Source organism: Belonocnema kinseyi, chromosome 9 (genome assembly GCF_010883055.1).
Source record: "Belonocnema kinseyi isolate 2016_QV_RU_SX_M_011 chromosome 9, B_treatae_v1, whole genome shotgun sequence".
Taxonomy (NCBI): domain Eukaryota; kingdom Metazoa; phylum Arthropoda; class Insecta; order Hymenoptera; family Cynipidae; genus Belonocnema; species Belonocnema kinseyi.
This window is the reverse complement of record NC_046665.1, coordinates 80,465,372-80,490,031: the sequence shown is the minus strand read 5'-3', so window position 1 is coordinate 80,490,031 and position 24,660 is coordinate 80,465,372. Positions and strand designations below refer to the sequence as shown.

The 24,660-nt window shown below is 28.8% G+C and overlaps 1 protein-coding gene across 1 annotated transcript; it reads right to left on the bottom strand.

The window, feature by feature from the left end:
* Positions 1 to 7,117: 7,117 nt before the first annotated feature.
* LOC117180604 (long-chain fatty acid transport protein 4) lies at positions 7,118 to 23,364 on the bottom strand. The gene is made up of 11 exons (XM_033373095.1): positions 23,360 to 23,364; positions 19,080 to 19,230; positions 16,785 to 17,022; positions 16,099 to 16,333; positions 13,772 to 13,973; positions 13,199 to 13,391; positions 12,953 to 13,093; positions 12,687 to 12,824; positions 12,394 to 12,551; positions 8,369 to 8,522; positions 7,118 to 8,286 (listed from the first exon to the last, which is right to left on the bottom strand). The coding sequence occupies exons 1-11, from the start codon at positions 23,362 to 23,364 to the stop codon at positions 8,132 to 8,134; spliced, it is 1,770 nt and encodes a 589-aa protein (XP_033228986.1). The 3' UTR covers positions 7,118 to 8,131.
* Positions 23,365 to 24,660: the final 1,296 nt, after the last annotated feature.

Here is a 24,660-nt window from a genome sequence, read left to right as displayed (position 1 = left end):
GTAGACACATGGGAAAGAAATCGGTTAAGATGGTTCGGACATGTTGAGAGAATGCCAAATGAACGACTAACGAAACAAATGTATCAAGGTAAAGTAAATGGCTACGTGCCCAGAGGTAGACTGCGGAAAGAATGGTTAGAATGTGTGAATGAGACCCTACTCAGAAGAGACATAAGAAGTCACAGAAACACGAGAGCCTGCATGAAAAAATGCATGGACATAAAAGAAGCTAGAGAAGTATGCCAGGACAGGAAAGTATGGCGGAAAATAGTTAATAAAAAGAGTGTCAGAGATCGCCTGAAACAAAGACCTTGGCTATTAATGGACCCAAGTGGGGAACCTTACATAACGGCTTCGTGAGGTTCTTCGCTTGGGTTGATTGCTAGAGAGATTGATCAGCAACCTGGGTCGGAGCAGTGTTGCGGAACGAACGTGTTATTTACATAAATATCACGAGAATTCTGGATTAATCTGAAAAATCTCTATCCCATCCACACACTACTCCTTTCCCCTGCCGAGTGAGTCACGCCTACCCCGAAAGGGAAATGGTTTAATGGTGAAATAATAATAATAATAATAACTAAATTAATTTTTAATTGTTTAAATTTATTCAGTTAATAACAGCCTGGCGTTTTTAAATAATAAAATAATACTTAAATCGCTTTTCTGAAGTTTCACATCTATAAATTATTCGCTTTTTTTAATCTTAACCGATTTTAAAACTTATAACCATTTACGAAATTTTCACTAAAATAAACAATCCATGAACGCATAATAAAAAGAATAAATTTGATTCGTTATTACAAAATAACTTTTTTATTTTTATTGTGTATCTGATTTTATATTTTTAACATAAAATACTATTAGCACATTTTTTTCGTAGCACCACTTTCATCTGGTAAGAATTATTTACAAAATGTTTATTTACTTTGTTTCATAATATATACTGTTTCAAATTTATATTATTCCAAAAAAGTAAATAACTGTCTTCAAATCATTCTCGCCGGACAAAAATGCTGCCATCACGTGGCAAGTTCCAAGTACCCGATTGGAAACAATTGGAAATGCAAAATGCTCAATCGTTTTCAATGTTTTTGGCACAATTAAGAAACACGATTGGAAACGATTGAGATACTATAGTTATATTTTTTCTTATCGAACTCATTTGATTATTTCTAAAAGAGATGTCACTTTTTAATGAATTATTACAAATTATTGAAGAAGCCAAACTAAATTTCAATGACACATTTAAATTCGTTTGAAGTTAAAGTTTGTAAGAAATTTAAGTTTAAACAAAAATGGTGGATGAGCCAATTGTAGGTTATACATAAGTATTTTTTTCTTTCTCCCACAAATGTTACCATTTTCTACAGCGCAAAGTCCAGTAAACACATGCACAGTGGGGCAAAAGAAGTTTTTATGTTAAGTAAATATTTGGCCTACCCGGTAATAAGCTTTGAATAGAGATAAAATAATATTTTCAGATTTCAGCGTAAAAGTGAAGATTATTCTATTATTTTGAATGCGCGATTTTTCCATCTGTCTAAAATGTCATTATAAGAATGGGATATCTCAGAAACTAATTTGTTCCTATTTCCATAGGCTCCAATTCCCCACAAGATAACGTGTTTTCAATATATTTAATTCCTTGTAATTCTACCAACAGATAACCTCACAGAGATGTCTTTTATCCCCCAAAAGTATTAAATTTTTTCGATGATTTAGTTCCTTTTAATAAGTTCACGAAATATGTGTAATCAATTGTTTTAATTCCTTCTTGTGGCTCTAGAGTAAAAATGATTTTAATTCACACATTTGAATAGATTTCTTTGATTAATTTTTTAAGACGTTTGAATAAATGATTAAAATATAAATAAATATAAATTTGAATAAGTTCTTTCGTTGAATTTTACTAAGTCGATTGAGAGGAATGGGATTTGCACTATTTCTGTTCCCGTTGGGGGACTTTTAGACGGAGGAAAAAACGCGTATTCATAGGAATACAAATTTTTAATTTTTCTGAATTCAACGCTTATTACCGGGTATGCACTATTTATTCGATTTAGACTTCTTTATTTTAAAAAGAAGCTTATTTCAATTTGAAAAATAGTGGTGTGTTTTGATTTTTTATACAAAATTTAGTTAATTTTTTATTTTAAAAGAAAGTTGACAATTTTTGAACTTGTCAGAAGTATGCTATTGTTTTTACGATTTTCATATTTATCACAGACGGTTTTATATCGCTAAAACTATCTAGAAATAATTTAGATTACTGGTTAGAATAATTTGAAAAAAATTATTTCGTTATAAACAAAATTAACAAATAAAATTATTTTTCGAGATTGACAATGTTTACTTATTTGGAAACTGTTTTAAAAAATATATAAACTAATGTAAAGTTTAGCTATTTTTTAACTTCTAGGCTTTTAGGCATTTTGTAACAAAATTATGGATCTCAGTTAGCTATAAACAGTGCCAATCTCGAAAAATAACATTCCTTCATTAATTCGTTTATAACTCAATAAAAATATTTTTAGTACAGATATAAGATGTTCTTTAATAAATCTGAAAACCTTTAAAAAAAGGTACCTCTAAAAAGTTAAAAAAATTCAAGTTTGTTACTACATAAAAAATTAATTAAATTTCTTTAAAAAATCAGAACATACAAATTGTTCGAAATTTAAAAATCTTTTATTTTTAAAAAACGTCTATATGCAAGAAATAGTGTAGGCTAAAAATTTCCTGACTTTTCCATGACAGTTATAAATTTTTATTTCGGACTAAAAAAAATACATTATCCAACCTTGGAGAAAAATAATGTTAATGCAATAAAATTTTTCTTTCTAAATTAATCTTAAACACTTTAAGGGATAACAACAACCATACAGAATTACATAATACACAAAAGATTTCAGTATAGCACAATAATTTGGAAATTATAATATGTTTGTAAAAATTTTTCATTTTAAAATCTTGCAGGTGTCCGAATTTTAGTAAAAAAATTAATTTTCAGTAAAATTTTATTGCCAGCTTTCAGAATATTTCTACAAAAATATGAAAAAATACTAGTTAGAAATACTAACGACTGACGTGTGACAGTATAGAACTAGATAACCAACAAAATCGAAATTTTTCAGGGAAGTGAAAAAGCATCCTGTACTTTCGAAATCACTATCTAAAGATGAAAAAAAAGTCTACTTCGAAGCTGAAGTATTGTTAATTTGAGGTCAGAAAAGTTTGATCAAAAATAGTTATTCAGGTTTGAGAAAATGGATGTTGAAGGTGACAATCTCAGAGTGACACTAACATAAAATACGGCCACTTTCGGCTATATATTGTGATAAAAAATTCATTTTTCAGTCAAGTTAAAAATAAAAACACGCCTCTCAAATACTAAGTATATTAATACGAATAAATAAAGTTTAATGTAAAAAATGTAGATAATTCCCAAAAAATAGAATAACCACTAAAAGTTTGAAACAGTTAAAAGGTTGAAAAAAATTATTACTGTGATAAAATTTGAACTAAAATTGTATTTATATTTTTAAAAAAATATAAAACAATGAGATTTTGAACAAATTTTTTTACCACAATGAGTATTTTATTTTGTAAAGAATTTTTTATGCAATAAACCTACTTTGACCAAAATGTTTGGCATCTATATAGTTCTGTACTGCAACCCTTCAACTCTTATTTATTGCTATTATTTGAAGAATTCCAAAATCTTACAAGTAATTGAAATTTTCATATTACCATACATTATTGTAATGTATTTAATTTTTTTATAAAATTATAATATAATATTATTATTCTATTATTTATGTTGTTAAATTTTTGTTAAGAAATAAATTTTCTACTAGAGGAATGATATGTATTTTCAATAAATAATTTCGTTTTTTATTTTCTTAAATTTCCTCCAGGATTTGATAAAATGATGTATGGGTGATTTGCAAACAGATTTCAATTTTGGCTTCCAAAATGCGAGTGAATCGAAGTTCTAAATAATGTGATAATGTTAATCAGTTTTCATAGATATACGTACTCTACAGATGTACTTTATAACACGGAAAAGCTGTTCGACTTAGACCTTTTTATTTTTTGAACTAATTTGTGTTTAAATTGTTCTTTTACTCGAATTACATTAATATAAAGATTCAAACTGATATGGGCTGGTTTGACGAGTCAAAATGATTCAGCCAAAGTTTTAATGTTCCACAGACGTCTGTATATTCTGAAAGAAATTTCTAAGATGAAATATTTTTTAGAAATTTAAAAATATTAAAAACTGATTTGGCCAGGATTAGAGATGCAAAATTTAAAATGATTAGAAAGAAGTTTATAAAAATTTGCAAAACTTTTCTGTATATTCAAGTTCATTCTCAGTCTCATTTCAAATACATCAAACTGTCGCTTTCAATTCATTATCGGGGATTGCCTTTAAATAGTTTTAAGCTGAATTCGGGGAGATAGAGACGTAAATAGTTAGGACAGCGTTAACCGTTTTCAATAAGAATGCATGATTTTGCGCGCTATAATAAATTGAGTGCTCGTGCAATGTGGCCCTTCCAGAGTGGCAGTTGACACTGCTCTCGTCCTGATCCCCTGAGAAATTGCGCGGGCCAGCAGTTCTAGCATGGCCGAAAATAGGGGGAGGGTTCGGTTCTCTGCTCATTTCAGTAGTTCGAGAAGTATTCTTAAAAACTGAGAATATCATTCTCTCTTTTGTTTTTATCGTCTCATCTCATCTCATTTCATTTCATCTCGTTCCTCGCCCGAGATCCATGATTATTGTTCCAACTGAAATTTGAAATATACATTATAATTCTGCTTCAATAATAAATTATTTCCAATATGAAAGTACACAAATTTAAGGGCTTTTTCTGGTTTATAAAGTCATCAGTAAAAAATCTTCATTTGAACGTTTAGAGATTCAAGCACATGTAAAACGGTCACTTTTAAGTTTATTTTTGCAAAAAGAAGATTATTTTTTAAATAAAAATTTCTTTCAAATATTTTTAAATATCCTAAGACATTTAAAATTCCGAGTAAAATTTCTTCAAACATTTTTAAATTCTGGAACTATATAGAAAATTCGTTATGATCCTTTAAAATATCATAAAACCTTACAGGTCCCACAAAATCCTTCTAAATCTTACGAAATTCTTCAGAACTGTATGCAATCTTTTTTAATAATAGCTCAAAATTATTAAAATCATTAGAAACGAATTGGCATTTCTTAATTCGCTCAGAAATTCCGTATAGCTTTTTAAAACTCCTAAATTCGAGCCTTAAATATCTTGAAATCTCTTTAAAAATCTCTAAAATTGCTTAAAAATCATTTTAAACTTTTTTAGTTATATTAAAACTATTTCAAAGAAATAATAAGAATATATCTCAAAAGATAAAAAAATCTTCATTAGATCTGATTCTTAAATACGAAAATTGTTTTTAATATTTACGTAATCTTATTATTCTTGTGGAACGAGTTTTTGAATGTGCTGCTTAATAAATCAGTACACATTATTATAATCATTATTATTAAAAAAGGAGTGTACATAAGGCTTTTTTGGGCCCAGGAATCTAGAATTAGAAAATAATTTTCTTTATGCATTAGATTTGATGTATAACCACAAAGACTATACACAAAATAAACTAACGAGATAAAAAACAAGGATTATACGATTGAAAATCATATTTAAGAACTTTAATTATTGATAAAAGAAGTATATAATTTAATAGAAATACACATTTTACTCTGAATGCTATGTTTCTTGTGCCGCCTATGCCTACTTTCATATTTTATCACACTACTGACATTTGTTTTTTTTTTTACGAATGTTAATTTTGACACGTGGAAAGCTAAAAACTGACTTCTTTATTACAAAATGGGTATTCCTATTCATTTTTCAAAACTTGATCTGTATGGATTAAGATAGATACCCAACATATGTGCTGTAATCTCTTGATTTGATCAAAATGTTCCAGGAACATCGATTGAAATCAATTGAAAGCGCCCATATGTGCGTATAATAAAAAGGGACTATATTAGAAAATAGTAAAATTTTATTCTTAAAAGATAACAAACAACAATGTCTCCTAATTCTTAAACTGCACTCAGTGTACTTCTCAAGTTGTAGCGAATAAAACAACGGCTTTATGATACAAACAAATCCTGAATCGCCTATCTCCTATTTATATATAATTATATCATTAGGGGCCATCCATATACCGAGTGGAGAATTTTTCACCTTTTTTTCACAACTTTTTGGATGAAGATTTCAAGGAGGAAAATGAAAAGTATAAATACTATTTCAAGCGTGCCTAAATATATCAGTATATTTTCCGAAGATTTAGAGAAATGTGTGTCCACGTGGATTCTAGCCCGACCCTCCAATCCACCTCGTGGAAAGCGTGGAATTTTGACGAACCCCCCCCCCCCCGAAAGTGACCACGTGATATATGGATGGACCCTTACATAATAATTGAATTTGATCACGTTTCTGTATGCACCACACTAAAGACGATAATTTAATTTTGCACCACAAATCGCAGCCAAAAAACATACACGCATCTAGCAGATTACAAAGCGTACAAACTTGTACAGAAATTATTCAAACAATTGCTATTTCGTTGACGTTGGAACTAAATCAACTCCACTATTATAAATAGAAAAAGCGTCTCTAATAGAACACCTTTTAGTAAAAATCATACTTATTAATCAATCCTAATTTATAGTTGCATAGGATGCAGAAAATTCCTACTGTAGACTGTAGAGCATAAAATATGAGTTTCAAAACTATAAAAGGGAATCTCATGACATTCATCTTATCTTTGTTTCGTTAAACAATCTTTTATAAGTCTGCGTGTACTGCACACCTTATATTTATTAACCTATCGTGCACAATAACTGACCAAGGAGAAATGAAAATGACTATTATTCCTTTTGACTCGAAAATTGTATAAAATAATTAAAATGACCCTAATGAATTATTATGCCTCTTTTCAGAAGATATACTTTTTCAGGATATTTATTTTTCCCAAAATAAATTTACGCACCAACATCTCGAAGCTATCCACTTCGCAGAAGTAGATACGACAAGAAATTATTCAAGAGGAGTATAAATGCAATTATTTTTATTAAAAATAATTTTATAAAATTATTGATGCGTCCAAAACCTTATTGACTAATATACAAATTATTGCGCGATAGGTAAGAGGTATCACCAGTTACCATTATGAAATCATTAATATATTATGTATTTACACGTATAACGTTATTTCGAAAACAATCTCGCCAAAAAGTTTCATCAGTTGTATTTCTAAAATATTAAAAATTGGACGTTATTCAAATAAATGAACACATTTTTATTTTCTAATCGTCACATTCTAATATTTTTACTGGATGAACCATTTTGCCCTCACATTGCGGAGTTTATAATAATATTATGCAGATTTCTATATACATTGCATTTTACTGATAACGGGTAAAAAATTAAAAATTAAACCACTGCTTTAGATTTGCAAAGGGCAATTTTCCGGCATATTTTCTCATTTGTATTTTTCTTGTGAATTAGAACAGTCTTTAGATTTAATTTAAGTGCTTTAATTACATTTTTCAATACTTAAAAAATGTACTAAAATTCAAAGATCTTCGGGATTTAAAAAAAATCAGTAAAGCACTTAATTTGATCTGCACCTCATTAAAAACGTTTGTCACAGTTAAAAATGGAAGGACCGAAAGGACTTAAAAATACAAAATAGCGCGCTTAAAAATTATCTTTAAGAAACATTATATGAGCGAATCCATGTTTGACTCTTCTCTTTTTTTTAATTGAGAAACATAAAGTTTTTTCGTTCTCTGTCCTTTTCTGCGGACAAGACATTTTTTAATGGGTGCTTAATTTTCCAGGCTCTAGCACCTATTTTTTGTTAAGTCTGGAATTTTGAAATACCGAAAATTCCAAATTTGGTCTCTAACTAATTACAAATATACGGAAAATATGTTTCCATGTCTATAAATAAATTTACAATTGGAGTATCACTTGAATAGGAAAATCGTTTGGAAATATATTCAGCATACTTTCTAGCGAAACCACTGAAAGTTTCTTCGCATTTCTACAGTTTTGGATTCTCAAAATCGAACTTTGCCTTGTTGTAATAGATCGTAAACTTCAGGAGTTAGTAATTCATAACCCGTTTTTGGATCTAAATAATAAATTTTATCTTTTATGCTCCTGACGTTGAAACCTTCATCTTGGAGATCCTTCTTTTTCAGCTTGAATGTACCTGTAGATGATTATTTTACCATTATACAAACTTGTTTCGTAAAATTGTAAATTTAAATTTAAATACAAATGTGAAAAGTTACCAGTTAAATCAATCTTTGTTAATATTCTAATAAACTGTGGCCTCGCGTAGGTTGGTAAGTGCTCCTTAATATCGGAAGATAGACGATTCATGTCCAAACTGCCATATTCATCATAAATAGCAGCCATTCCAGCTCTGCCTTCTGCCCCTGGAATCTAAATGAAAATAAAAGAATAAAAATTGAACTATTTTTCATTTTTAAATAATGTATGTCAATGTTTTTTAATAAAGGGCGACGGTGCAAAAGGATATAACCAAAAAATCAGACTTTTTGAGGAGAGCAAATACATTCGGTAAACTCGATATCAAAATTTAAGAAATTAAATAATTAAATTCAGAATAAATCAAATTTAAAATTTTGTATTGTTAAAAATTCAAATTTTTCTATGAAGTTTTTGGAAATTAAGAGAAGAGAAAAAATAGAATCGAAATCATCACTTGAAGAAAAAAGGTCTTCTCCCGAGTTTAGGTGATTCTGAAATTGATTTGATAAGAGAAAGTTATCTAGTTTCGAGGAAATGGATGAGGAAGTTGACAATCTCAAAGTGAAACTGGCCACAAATTAAAGAAGGCACGGCTGGGGATTGCAATAAAAAGTGTAATTTTCAGTTTATTTATTCCGAGTAAATCAAAATTCAGTGTGACGGTATCGCTCTGTGAAAGGCGATATTTTCACTTAAAAGCAAGTTTTTTTTATGATGTATTTATCCCGCGCTTCGCGCTCGATTTTGTATTTACCTCGCATTACGCGCTGGGAATTTGTATTTTTCTCACATTCGAGCATTCACATATTCGCGCTCGGTCATTGTATTTCTTCAAACTTTCGTATACAGACCTTTCAAAATTAAAGATCAACGAATTGACAACTGTGATCTTGTGATTGTGAACACTCTTTTATTAAAGCTCTTTCGTCTTAAGCGAACACATTCTCATCACGTATCTCGTGCTTCGCACTCGATTTTTGCCAAAATGTCAAATTTTCTACATTATGCTCAACATTTTTATATCAAATATAATAAATACATTTTTTATGTACCTCTGCCTGGGTTTGGGTATTTAGATTTGGCAAAATGAAGTAGAGATTGTATTTATCATGATTACTTAAATATTTGTTTTTTGTTTTGCGTTAAATTTTATTCTTAGCTCCGCTGAAACATGTATCATTTTAATAAATTCATATCATTACAATTCATAATATGCATGAAAATTGAAACAGTCTTATTCTGTATTCTTATTGCCTTGTTTCTATTTATTTTTATTTTCAATCTTGTTTTTTATGATAAAAAACCACGCTTCCTATACAAAAAATATTCGTAAAAAACTTGGAAATCTTTTTTGGTGGAAAAAATGTTGTCTTACTTATTCTCGTAGCTTGTATCATTATACTCAAATATATAATTCTTTATTTTCTATTTTGTTTTTCAAAAATAAAACAAAAACTACTTATCCTACAAAAAAGTAATTCCTGAAAAAATTGCTATTCTTTTTTAGGTACACAGTTTTTGTCAATCTATCCTTTTCGTATCTGGCTTTGTTTTCCACAAAATGGAGTAATTGCTTTTTCATTTGATTTTTCTACATTCTCATCATTTATGATTGAGAAAGTATTAGAATTGTCGGAAATTTGACATCACACTTTTTCAGCGGATCTCCACGTTTCAAGACCCCCTGAATCCGAAAATCAGGTTTTCACGATGGCCTCTGTCTGTCTGTCTGTCTGTCCGTCCGTCCGTAAACACGATAACTCGAAAAAATGAACGAATAAAATTCGTCTTTTGCACACTTTTCTTAGGTCCTAAAAGAAAGGACGAGTTCGTGAACTAACCATTTTTGATAAAAATTCAAAAAGTGAGCGCATTTTGAAAATTTTTGAGACCACTTTTTTCTGAATTTGAGAATTCTATGCAAGGATATTTATAGTATTAAAAAGAACAAACAATTTCTCGTTATGACTTTTTTCGATAAAAAGAAAATTCTCACATTTATAGCGTTTTCAAAATTTTTTTAATTAAACGAAAATCAAAATTTGAAGCCGAAAATCGCAGGATATGAAAAAAAGTCAAGAGAAGAAAAACATTTCTTTTTGAAAGCCCTACAAGATTATCGTAACCAATTTTTGGATTTTCTTCAAAAATCGAAAATTCAAATTTTGATTGCACAAACAATAATCAAAAATTAAAAATTGCATTTTGTGAACAAACTATGTAGGATACGAAAAAAGGTGAATTAACAAAAATGGTTATACCAAAAAAGATCTACAATTTTGTTAATAATCACTTCTTGATAGAATGCGTACTTTTTGTTTTATTCGTAAAAAATAACGCTGAAAAAAATAAAATAAAATGTGTGTAAAAACGACGAAAGTTGCGAGAAAAAAATCGAACAAAGCCTGTTTACAAGTATCTGTCGGAAATCGAGCGCGCAGCGCGAGTGTCACGATGAGAATGTGTACCTTAAAGCCTACAAAGCTTTGAGAAACTTAATCTTTGACTATACTTAATGAAGTAAACAATTCAAAATATGAAAACGCATATAAATACTGCCATCTAAAAGAGATCTTTTTGATTAAGTTTTTCTCAAGCATTCCAAATGCAAAAAATAAATATCCGAGCACGAAGCGCCAGATTCAACCGTCGCGCCCCGTAGGCGCGCTCAAACTTGCGATTTTTTGTTAGCAAAATTTAAAAAGTTACTTGCACACTCTTGTAGGATCTTAAAAAAGTAACATTTTTCTTCTCTTGATTTTTTCCCATATCACGCTTTGTTTGGCTTTAAATGTTAATTTATGTATGGTTTTTTGGATTTGGAAAATTCTATAACTTTGGTAATTTTTATTTTATCGTAAAAACTAATGGGGATAAATTGTTTGTATTTTAAGCTACTATAAGGTCTTAAAAATGTTCAAAATACTCTAACTTTTTAAACGTTCTCCAAAAAAAGATGGATAACGAACTTCTTTCTTTTCATATTCTTATAAAGTGTGCCAAAGGGGAATCCAATCGAATAATTCCTTCAAATGTTACCGCGTTTACAGACTACAACGACAACGATGACAGAAACCGTCGTAAAAACTGTTTTTTCTGACCCAGGAGGTCTCAATCTTCGACATTTAATGGAATCCACGAAAATCATTTTTCGGATAAAACCAATACATTCTTATTAGGATGATAATGTAAAAGTAAATAATATAATAAACAAAGTACATTTTTTAAAACATTGAATTAAAATTATATAAAAAAGTGAATAACAATATTATAATAAACATTCTAATAATTTGAATAAATGTCTAGTTTTTTAATAGTTCACAATTTTAATATCAGAAAAATGTATTTAAACAGTTTGTTTACATAAAAAAGTAAAAATGAGATGGTAACTAAATAATAAAATAATTTCTTAAAAAAAGTTTAAATCTATAAATTTGATAAAATCCGAATTGATGTGTTTTTATCAATTATAATAAATAAAAATATATTAATTTTAAAAAATTGTAATGACCTTGTAAATAACTGTGTGAACAACAACTCCCTATCGATGCCATTTAAGAAATTAAATGATTAAAATCTATTTTGAAAATTCGGAAAAAATGTGTTCATGATTTATTTATTCATTTATCTATTTTTGCCTAATTGTCTTATATTTATTATTGATTAAATATATGTATTTTGCTTTTACGTTTTTTGAAGAATTTTTTAAGTTTTTCATTACATTCATTTCTGAAATATTTTTGTCGAAATTTGGGTGTCTTTCACGTCATTGTTTATAAGGATTTTCACTTTTGAAAATAATTTTTGTTATACGTTTTTGAATATTTTCGTAAAGTGTTTTTTAAATTAGATTTTTATTCATACATATAATTTTAAGGAAAACGAACACTCGGAGTGTTTCACAAGATTTTAATTTCTTTTTCATTTAGTTATTTCATGTTTTTCTTCGGTTATTTAAAAAACAATTTATACATATATTTTTTTGTTTATATTCCCATTTTATTAAATGGTTTGTAAAAATATTTTTTAAATGGTTACTTACTTCGACGCCATATACAACACAATCTCTGTAATTGATGTGATTACTAACAATGGCTTCGACCTCTGACGTGGATACATTTTCCCCTTTCCATCGGAATGTGTCTCCTGTTCTATCTTTGAAGAATAAATATCCCATCTCGTCAGCCACAATAATATCACCTGTTGTAAAAAATGTTTATTTATAATCAGTAATTGTTAAGAAAAAATATTGTATAAATAACTTTCAAAAGAAACCGAGAAACAATAAAGGTATAAACAATTTGAATAAATATTTCAATTAATTCATCTACAGACCTGATAAAAAGGCTGAGTCTCCTTTCGAGAAGACGTCCCGAACTATTTTACTTTCAGATGCTTTTTGGTCCACATATCCTAAGAAAGCTCTAGAAGGATTGCCCGGAATAATTTTTCCAATGAACACACCCGGCTCGTCTGCAATCAATGGAAAAACAAAATATTAGGTTCGTTCCAGATTTGAAACATTTTTTGCATTCAAAGTTTGAAGAACTAATTAGAGCCTGAAACAAATATTAAAAATGGATGTTATTAGAAAAACTTACTTGGTTTACAAACTTGACAAAGTCCTTTTGAATTTCTAACCGGTTCTCCATCTGCATCAACTTTGATGATAGATATTGGATAGACGGCCGGAATTATTCGTGATACAAAACCAATCGCACCAACAGTATTGTCGACATTTACTGAAATTCAATTACTTTCATTAATTAAGGATTATAGATATCACCCACAAAAAAGAATTTTCATTAGAAGAAAAAGAGGTTTGAAAATAAAATTATTTTTCTTACCAATATTTGCGTTGCCCTCGGTAGCACCATAAAATTCAGCAACTTGAGGAATCTTAAAGCGGTCCACAAATTCTCGCCATATTTGGGGCCTCAGACCGTTTCCGAAAATTGTGCGAAGTTTATGTTGTGTTTCTTCTGGCTTTGGAGGCACTGCCAAAATATATCGGCACATTTCACCAATATATTGAGCCACCTGCAACATGCAATAATTAATTAATTAAAAAGTGAAAAAATGAATGAATATTCGATAAAATAGATTTTATTGTAATTGAATGTAAAAATTATTATAAAATTTTGTAATGCATCTATTATAATTTTAAAATTTAACGACTACAAAATGAAAGTTTGTGAATATTGAAAAAATAAAATTAAAAGCGTTCTAAATTTACAATTTCCAAATTTTGTATATAATTAAACTTGTTTGACGTCTTAAAAATATTTTTGAGACCTTCTATAGATTAATGAATATTACAAAACTGTAAGGATTTTTGGGGTAACTGTTTTTAAAAGTATATCCCTAATTTTTAATTCAATTTTTTTATAATTAAATATTAATTTTTGAAACTGTCTTACCGTGCAATTGTACTTGACACAATCACTGAAGTAAGAACTAGCTGAAAACTTTTTCCTAATAACAGTAGTTCCTCCATGAAGAAGAGATTGACCTATAGTCATGACACCTCCTGCAGTGTGGTAAAGAGGTAATGGTGTGTAAAACCTGTCGGAACTACGAAAACCCACTAGAAAGTGGATTGCACTTGCAATAAACATGAACCTAAAAAAAATTACTTCTTAATCAGTATGAAATTCACTTTTCATCTAATAAAAAAATTATCACTTCTGAGTAGCTGGGGAATAAAATAATTATCTCTTCGTAGCAACATGCTCCCCCCAGTGGGCACAACATTTCGCGACGTCTTTACGACATTCTATGTCCATGTCGTTAAGGTGTATTTACGATATCGTAAATAAGTCGTATGATCTGACGATGTCTTTACGATATCGCAAAGACATCGAAACGAAATGAACATACAATGTCGTAAAGTTGTCGTAAAGATGCCGTAACCATGTCGTACAGACATCGCCAAATTTTGTGCCCACTGGGACCCCATTTATAGATTATCCATCAGATATCCTGAAATATTATTTTGACATGTTTGAGATTTTTGGGATCCTTATAGTAACATGATATTGCGGCATTTCTCATTTATTTTCCAAGATATTTATCCTAGGGATATCAACGAAATACACCATCAATGCGGAAGTTTTGACTTCTTAGGATATCTACAGAATATCCTGTTACTATGAGGAGATATTAAAAATGTCCTGCATGAAATGCTACAATTTTTTAGATATCTCGCATCCGACTTTTCAAGATCCACTCAAAGCGACATGATATTTGGGGATGTTTCATTACATTCTAGGAATATCAACGGAATATCTTAAGGTGGAAGCTCAGGGTAGCCACTTAAACTTAAAACAAAAGTCCAGGCTGTTTCCCGGGGTTACCGGTCAAAAAACACATTTCTCCCGGTATTTTCGATTCAAATAGTTATATTTGCAATTTGAACTTTAAAGTAGATGAGGCGAATTTTCAATGAAATAGTTGCATTTTTACTTAAATATTGAAATTTTCAACCTTCTAACATGAATCTTCAAAAAATGATCGAATTTTAAAAGAAATAATATTAAACCTATTGAAAAATAGTATCATTTTCAACCAAATAGTTGATTTTTTAACCCAAAAAGAAGAATCTTTTGAAAAACAGTTGAATTTTTAAGCAAGAAAGATCAGTTTGAAACAAAAATTATGAATTTTATAGCAGATGAATTTTCATCCCAAAAATGACGAATTTGCTATTAAAAATGATGAATTTTCAACCAAAGAGTGATATTCCGCAATATTTAATTGCTATAGAGGATTCCAAAAACATTGAAAAAAGTTTTAGGCAATTTATGGATATTCCCGGGATATCGAAATTTCCATCTTGATTAGATTTCCTGTAAATATAAAATTACCACCTAAAACATTATCCCTGTTGCTATAAAAGTTTCAAAAACATCCCAGGATGTCCCAATAGATATCCCGCGAATATCATGAAATGAATGGAATATCTCGCAATATTTTTATAAGAGGCTTCAATATATATTATTATAATTAAACCGCGAGTAGGGAAAGCTGAACGGTGCTAAGTTCACTTTTGACGAAATTGAGCCTTCTTCAGAAATCATACTTTTTCGCCTTTTCATGTGTATTTTAGTAAAAAAATGTAAGGTTTCGAAATTATTTATCTTAAAATATATTATTTTCATGTATTAAAATATTTAATGAAGGAAGAGAACTAAAATATTCAATTTTTTAAAAACAATTCTACGAGTATTATAGGGCATTTTTCTCATAAATATTGTTATTTGTTTATGGAGAAAAAAATATTCACATATTTAATATGATTTTCTAAATGATTTACGAACCTGCTTTAATTTATAATACCAGGGAAAGCTAAACGGTGCTAAGTCTATCGTCATTTCGATAAGATTATTCTATGCAAATGTAACGCCATCTATTTTTCGCTCAATGGTTACTAAGCTGTTCCAAACCCTCACACAAAAATCACTCAGTCGGCTTTAAATCATTCCCCTAGAAAGGCTTTAGAAAGTCTCTCCTGTAATTTAGCCTGATTGGACTTAGCAACGTTTACCATTTCCCGCTTCATTTAATGAGGAGACTATAAACAAACCAAGATAGACTTGAAATAATTGCTTCATAATTTCCTATTTAGCTTTCTTTAAATTTCTTCAAGATAATTCTTTCAAAATTGTCGAAAAGATTCTATTAATAATCTTACTTCTTAATAATAAATCAAATTAATTAACTTGTAGAACAAAAAAATGGTAAAAACCTTGAGTTGGTGATAACCGCAGCCTTGGGAAGTCCAGTTGTGCCACTCGTATAAATATACAACACCCTATCATGATAAGATCCTTTATCTTGAACTACTGGAGAGACTGTTGGTGCTTCAGCTAAAAATGCAGTTAGGTCCTTTTCTTTTAAACTACTTGACGGTAATCCTGGTTTCTCATCAAATCTGTAGAGAGCCAGTTTCGCATCCAAAGATGATGCAACGTCCTTAACAGCTAAACAAAATTATTATCATCAAACAGTATTTATATCCTAGGTTCCAGGCTAAAAGTTCCAATTTCTGCTTCTAATTTCAAGTATTTCCAAAATTATTTCTATTTCAAAAATAATTGATTTTTCGCAGTATTTCTTCATTAGGCTTGACTTCTATAAAATTTGAAGAAAGATATTTAATCCACTAAAAGAGCGGCTTCGACCTTCACATAATTTGAAGCTTCATTTTCTCAATTTCTTGAACGCTTTTAATTAAAGCCTAGCGTGACTAAACCCCTCTAGATTCATCAAATAGAAACTTATTAGACAAAAACACGCAGAAGAGCTTTTAAGGTCATATATGAAAGTACAAGCATGTAATTTCGAAACTATAACTACCAATTTAGGTCTCTATATTCCTCTTAAAGATGAATTATATTATTTGCAATATTAATAATAATTAAATTTTCTTACGATCTGCTAGATCAACGCCATAAATTAAGGCTTGACACTTCGCAGTGTTGATACTGTGCAAGAGGGATGCTTTTTTCAAATTTGTGTTAATCAGAGGAATAATTATTCCAAGTTTACTCAGTCCGAGCCAAATTCCAACGTATTCTGGTCGGTTTTCAAGAAATAATGCCACTGTATCTCCTTTCCGGTAGCCATGATTTTTAAATACCGACGCTACTTTATTACTGAAGTCTTCCACCTAAAATTCAAATATATAGTTCAATTATTCATAATATTCAGGCTAACTTTTTTCCTGAATTTTCCCTGGCCACTTTTTAATTTTCCCTTCCGTTCTACATTTGTCTTTCAATTATAAAAACAACCTTACATCTTGTAGATCAATAATATTATTGCAAATCATATATTATTGTTGCTAGATTTATTTCAAAGACGATTTAAGAGGAGCAAAGTTTTGTTAACATTTTACTGTTTCTTATGGAGATGGTTGGGTGGGGGGGGGGGGGGGGGGGGGGGGGGGGTGGAAGACCCTATGTAAGAAAAACTTGTACTCAAAATAGTAAATCAGCATTTGTTACAGCTTAGAGCTATTGAATTTAAAAAAAATGTTTAACAAAATAGTTTATTTTCTACCGAAAAATACAAATTTTGAACAAAATATATGAACTTTCAACTCAAAAAGATCTTTATTGCACTGAAAATTCTTTAAAAAATCAAATTCACATTCGGATCAAACGATTTCTTCGAAAAATCTCGTGTGTTAATGTAGTAATAGTCACCTGACACATCTATTTCCTCGAAAATGAGTCATTCTTTCTAATAAAATATTGTTGGACTTGAATCAGGAGCACGTCATCTCGGAAATGGACTTCTCTCTTAATCTCAAATGCTAATTTCAAATTCACAGAATATTTTAACGCTCTCTAAATAATTCCGTTTTTGTTGGTTATCTAGTTAAACCAAAAAAAAACGTTCTACTAAATAAAGAACGAATTATCAACCATAGAGATGAATCTTCAACTAACAAGAAAATAATTATCAACAAAAAGTGTAATTGTTGATATTTCCACCAAACTATATTATTCAACCAATTATCAATTTTGATCAAATAAATTGAATTCTCAAGCAAAACAGATGAATTTTCAAACAAAAAAAAGAATTTTTAACAAAAGACTTTAATCTTCAACCAAGAGAGATTTTTCAGTCAATATAGAAAACAATCTCATCCGAAATGTCGAATTTTGAAGCTAGAAAGACTAATGGAATTATTGAATTTTTAAACCAAAAAACGAATTTTCTTGAAAAATAGTTTAATCATTAATCCAAAAAGACAAGTTTTAAAAAAGAAAAATATATTTTCAGCTAAATAGTTTAATTTTCCATTAAGGAAATTGATTTTTAACTAAAATGATGAAACTTTAAAAAAAAATTAATTTTCAACTCAAGGGTGTAGTCTAGTTGGTCACTCTCAAAAAATTCGCAAAAATAGCCTATTCTTGTAGCCTACCAACTAGACTACACCCTTAATATAATAGTTCAATATTCTTTTAAAAAATAATTTAAAACCAAACAAAACGTACTTTTAACAAAATAGTTCAATTTTTCAGCCAAACAGATGAATTTTTAATCAAGAAGATTAAATTTCGACCAAATATACGATTTTTAACAAAATAGTTGAAGCCTCAACTAAAAAAGATTAATCACCAATCAAACAGCTGCAGTTTTAGCCAAACGAGATGAAATTTCTTTTGAACAACATAAGAAGAATTTTCTACAAAACAGTTGAATTTTTAAGCCGAAAATATGATTTTTCATCCAAAAAGTTAATTTCGAAACCAAATAGTTGATTTTTTTACCAAAATAGTTGAATTTTTAACCCAAACAGATGAATTTTTAACAAAATAATTAAAAATTACAATCACGCAATTAAGAACGAATCAAACAAATTATGTTATTTTTAAAATAATATTACAAATTTGTCTATTTTCGTCTATTTCATAACTAAAAAAATATTTTGTATACAAGATGCAAATATATCAAACATTTAATGTTCAATCTGCAGTTCGTTCACAAAAAATCGGTATGTCTTAATGGAATTCACAAATATCAAAAGAACAATCGACAAATATTTTGTTCTCTAAAGATAGAAGATTTTGGTAAATTTGTTTACTATTTAGCAGTGAATTTTTAATATTACTCTCTTCTTCAAACAAAGAACAGGTTTTCAAAAATTGTAATTTTAATTGTAAAAGTGAAATGTAAAGTTTAAAAAAATTGTTTAAAGAACAATATACATACTTGTTGGAAAGTCCACTCTTGATCCTCGAACACAAAACAGGTTTTATTAGGATGTCGATCAACATATTGCCGGAAAACGTCGGCAACACTTCGATTTTTCTTCTCGTGACCGCGAATTGTCCAAAGAAGTTTCACATACCGACTGACGGCTCTGGAAGAAAAATAATGATAAAAATGTGAATTTCCTAGTTCTTTAAAAATGTCTGCAAAGGAAAATACAAATCTAATACAAACCTAGATTTCCTTATTAAAATTTTACTGATAAATATTATTCATATAACAATAATTTTTAGTCCAATTTAGTGATATAATTATTTTTGCCTAAAAAAATTTGGGATCGGGTGCAAAACATTGTTTCAATTTTGTTGTTTCGAAATCCGTAAACAATAATAAAAAGTTGGAATTAATAAAAATGTTGATCATTTTTTCGATATTTTGTACCAAAACATATTCTTGGAAAAATGTACGTATCTTAATTTTTGGAAATACTCGAAAATCGGTGAAAAAAATCGAAAAATGGAAAGGAACTTTTTATAGAAGTCTTCTAAAGGAAATTTTTCTGAGCTTTTTTCGCATCACGCATATTTAAAACAAAATCGGATCTTTATCTCAAAATATTATTTAGGCCACAAAGAACACATAACAAGACAACAAAAAAAACTTGTGTTTATACTACTGACCGACTAACTTCATTTTATTTTTCAATTTGAACGTAGCTTTTTATTTTCTATGTGACACTTGATATAAAAATGTGAGAATTGTAGAACAGAAAATACTCCCTCACCGAATAACAACAAATTGAGGAAATTCAACTTTTTAAAAAACTGAATGTTTATTTTTTTCAAATTAGCCTGTCTTCCAGAGAAGCAGGTTGATTAAACAGATGTTTAAATTTTGTCATAAATTTAATCATATTTAATGAGCTTATTAAGCTGAAATATTTCTTTTAAAATGTTTTTTAATGCATGCCAATTTTAAATTAGTCTTGGGCCCACGGATTTCTCGTACTTTAAAACAAGAAAAACGAGTCAGGCTCTCTGAGCTTTGGGCATATGTGGAACACCAAAACATGCAAGAAATCTCACAACTACTATTTAAGATTCCGTTATGTTTTAAGTATTTCTTTAAGTCGTTCTTACTTCGTCTTGTACAAATATGTTCGTATAATCGTCAGTGCAAAAAAGAGGATTTAAAAGTAGAGAAACCACGTGTGGAAACAAACTTGACATTTGAAGCCGTCTTCTTAAAAAAAAATACATTTTTTTCTTTTTCACATAGAAAAAAATCATACCTAGTGCATTCAAAAATATATAAAATATGCATATTTTACTACGGAAATACGTGAAGAAAATTTATCTTTATATAAATACGTCCATTGGAAAACAGTTAGTGTCAACAGTCACCGTGAAGCAAGCTTGAATTCATTTCCTATGTACAGTGTAATCAATTATTGCAATAGGCAATGATTCATTATGAAATATGGGATATTGGACTCCTACTGGAAATTTTTCCTCAAATCGTTTCTTTAATTTTCTGTAATTTTCCTTATCTTCTCAGCCGATTCTAAAGTTTAAAATTATCAATAGATTTCTAAATTTGATAGAATATTAAATAATTATATGCAATGTTCATAAATATTTTTATACTTTAAGAAATTATTCAAGTCATGAGGAATATTTTTAATAACTATTTTTCAAATAACCTTCATTCTTCCTTCTTAACAATTTTGAATATAGCTGATGTTTTATTGACCTCAAGTTGTGTTGGAAATAATCTTAAATGCAGTTGCTAGTTTCAGTCTCTCATCATTAATTTGAATCATAATAATAAATAGAGGTATCTACGTGTACCGAAATTTCGGCACAAATATGGGAGTGTCTATACAAAAATTGAACTATTCGTACCGAAGAAATCCGGCTACTTGTATCTAAATTTCGGTATACGAAGTCACGACCACAATAAATAGTTTTTACTACCAATCTTACGCAGACGAAATAAAGAGCTTTGGTTTTATAAACATTCTGAAGAAAATTATATAGAAACAATATTTGCCTTAGAAGAATGAATTTACTGAAATATCTTTTGTAACCATAAGTTTATTTAATGATAATGATAATGATTCATCATAATTAATAACCAAAATTTTGCACGCTTCATTAATTCATTTGATCTAAAAACAATACAGTTAGAAATTAATTAAAAATATTTTTTCATTGCACTGTAGGTATCTAGAATACGAAAGATTGAAATAAATCAAATCTTCTAGTCATCTTAAGGAATAAACGAAAAATAAAATTGTGCTACTTTTAGTGCATATTTCTTTCTGTGAATGGTATATCATTTACGTGTCCCGTAATTGCAAATCACGGTTCAAGTTGACTGACCGTCAGTGCTCTATAATAATGAAAGCAACTGTTTTGCCATCCCTATATCGACATCAAAAGAAAACCGATTTCTGCAAATATAATTAAATTTAAAACATTAAACTAAAAAATAAAAATAATATACCAATCCAGATTAAACATAAAATTAATTACAATAATGATATGAAATGTTTAAAACATTTTTAGAAATTAAATTGATAACTATAATGTTTAGTTTTGAAACATTGACGTTTTAAATAAAAATTCCTTAGATTGAATATATTTTTTTTAAAATTTATACATTGTACCATTCTCTCACAACTTTGAACTGTTCCCATTCAAAAAATTCGTGCATGCACGCGACATTTTAATAGTTCATGTGTAACGATGTAGAACCCAAAGTCTAAGGAGAAAGTGGAGCCTGGTTCAGAGACTCGAGAATATTATTTGGAGAGATTCTCACTTCCTGACCAACAAAGTTCCATATAGAAAAAAAGAGAAAACGAGATGAATTCGCCTTCTTATAAAAAATATAAATTCATTAATTATGAAGATAATTACATCATTTTGAAAAAATTATATTACTCGCATAAAAAATTGCCAATAATTTAATTAGAATCTCTATATTTAAAATCGATGGTAATCAGTTACGATTAGTAAATATATCAGTAACAAATTATCACGTAATCTTTATCAAAAGATAAGCTTCAATGACAAACAAGAATTGATTATCATTTTAGATTTGTTCTTTTACAGGTTCAAGTCCAAATAACTTCAAAACAATTATGGAATTTATATCATTATATTTATAATCAATTCTATGAAATTCTAATTATTAGCTTCTATTTGTTAATTAATAAGAATAACCCTATAGACAAAATGACGTCAAAAGAAACATTAAAAACGACGTCATAAAGGACGAAAACTTTTGTTATCGAAAATAAAATCAATTTTGGCATCCTTTTATACATGAATATATTTGTGTATTATTCAACCAATTTTATTAATATTTTGTTTCAACTTTTATCAAATTCCCTCTTTTTAGTTTTTACTTTCAAACTATTAGATTAAAAGTCAAACAATTCGAAATTATGGACATCTTTTGCTTGAAGATATTGATTTTTCTGTATCGACGTTGGAAAATTATATTTGTAAGCTTATGGTCATTTAAAAAAAGTTTGTTTTGACACTTTGGGTTCAAGTATTTTGAAGGTTTATCATTTTGAGAGACGGTCTGGAAAACATAAAAGGCCTGGTATTTTAAATAAACGTTTGGTAAGAACCGGCTAAGGTATTGAAGGTAATGATAAATATTGCGAAAATTTTAATTCAACAATGCTTATTTGTGAAGAATAAATGACTAGACAGGAAATATACAACAATTTATTTTCTTATACTACTACGTGTCTGAGTAAAAGTGTTGTGTATCAATTAAATAAAATATTTAGATAAAAAATGATTGCAAAAATTACGTAATTTTTTATTTAAAAATGTTACATCCACATTCTTCTTTAAACATTCTTTTATGTACACATTGTTTTTATATCGTTTGCAAAGTCAATTTTTTTAATATGAGGAACGCGGTATAAAACTGAGTCTTAAATTCAGAAAAAAAATTCACGTCATATTATTCAATAAATGGACAATTTGCTGTGTAAACAAATATCTCTCTAAACATTAAAGTTTTGAATAAAAAAACATCTGCCTGTAAATCAATGAGTTTAAAGTTTTGGAAAGATTTCAAAATCAAGGAAAAGGAAGTGACTGTATATGAAATAAAATTAACACTCGAATTCACATACTCATTAATGATTATTTCACGCATAGATAATGCCACGATCAATAACACGAATATGTTCGAAACGTTTAGTTACATATATTTTATCGCATGCCTAATATTTTATCTGTCATACTAACGTCATGAGCCATTATGAGTGACCAATTAATTTCAAGCGTGGCATTAAATAGAAAAATTGTAACTTTGTTTTCCTACATCGAAATTTCTAATTCGTATTTGAAACCTATAATTTTATAGACTATACATACATTAAAGAATGAAAAAAATTCTCTTATGAGAATTTATATTTTTTAAATCCACAAAAAACTGAATGCTGATATCAGAAACTGTATTTTGTCGATGTCGATATTGAACAGGAGAGAGCAAAGTCCGAGAGTGTTAAATTACGTTTATTTACACAAAATATATTCATTCTTGAATTTTTGCACGATCCTAATAAAGTGGTTACCAAATTTTAAAATCCAAACTCATAAACAGCAATCTAAGGACCATGTATAAATTATGTAGCAGATTTTATTGGGGTGGGGAAGGAGAAATGTCATAGGAATTCCATGTATACAAAAGTTATAGTATAATAAGTTATAATTATAGTATATACGTTATGAAATAAGTTTTGTTTACAATTTTAGAAATTACTACTACCCCGAAAATTATGCAACATTATTTAAATTTTTCGGATTTTTCGCCAAGGGGGGGGGGGGTCAAACAATTTTGTTAATTGTTACATAGGAGAGGGGAGGGGTATAAAATTGAAAAAAATTGTTATTTAATTCATAGATGCTTCCCTACTATAAACCCCATTTAAACAATGACAAAAACTATGTAAATGACACACCATTAATAAAAGAAAGATGCGAGTAACAATGATAATATTTAAATGTAAACTCAAGTCCCTAATATGAGCGAGAAATGAGTGCCAATATTAGAAAACTGCTTAATCATACGAAATTTATTTTCCAAATGAAACACAAGAAAAAATTCCTTTCTCTATGAGCCTCTAAGAATAAGAAAATCTTCTGTCCTTCTGATCATCAAGTACATCATTAGATGAATTATTCAACATCGAGAATTTTCACCTTATCGGACTCCAGCCAGATACAAATATGCAATAAACTTCAAACTTAAAAACCTTTATTTCGAAATTCATGACCTCTTAAATGAAATAAAATTTCTTGATCTACTTAAAAGTAAGATTATTATTTATCTGAATATTGCTCGATCTGTATCCTTTTCTTGACCATCAATTTCAAAAGAATGATTGCACTCTCAACTCAGGTTAAGGAACCCAACTTTTAAAAACTTATAAATATTGGAAATTTAAAAAAAAAATCTTTTGTTGTATGAAAATTTATTTTCGGCTTTTTTCACCAACTTGGCTACCGTCAACCGGGGTAAATATATAGATCAAAGTTTATGCTCT

Coding starts and splice junctions, on each gene's coding strand:
- LOC117180604 (XM_033373095.1), bottom strand. Junction 13,392..13,771: donor GTGTCAAGTACAATTGCACG/GTAAGACAGTTT, acceptor TGCATGTTGCAG/GTGGCTCAATATATTGGTGA. Junction 12,825..12,952: donor TTGTCAAGTTTGTAAACCAA/GTAAGTTTTTCT, acceptor CATTGATTGCAG/ACGAGCCGGGTGTGTTCATT.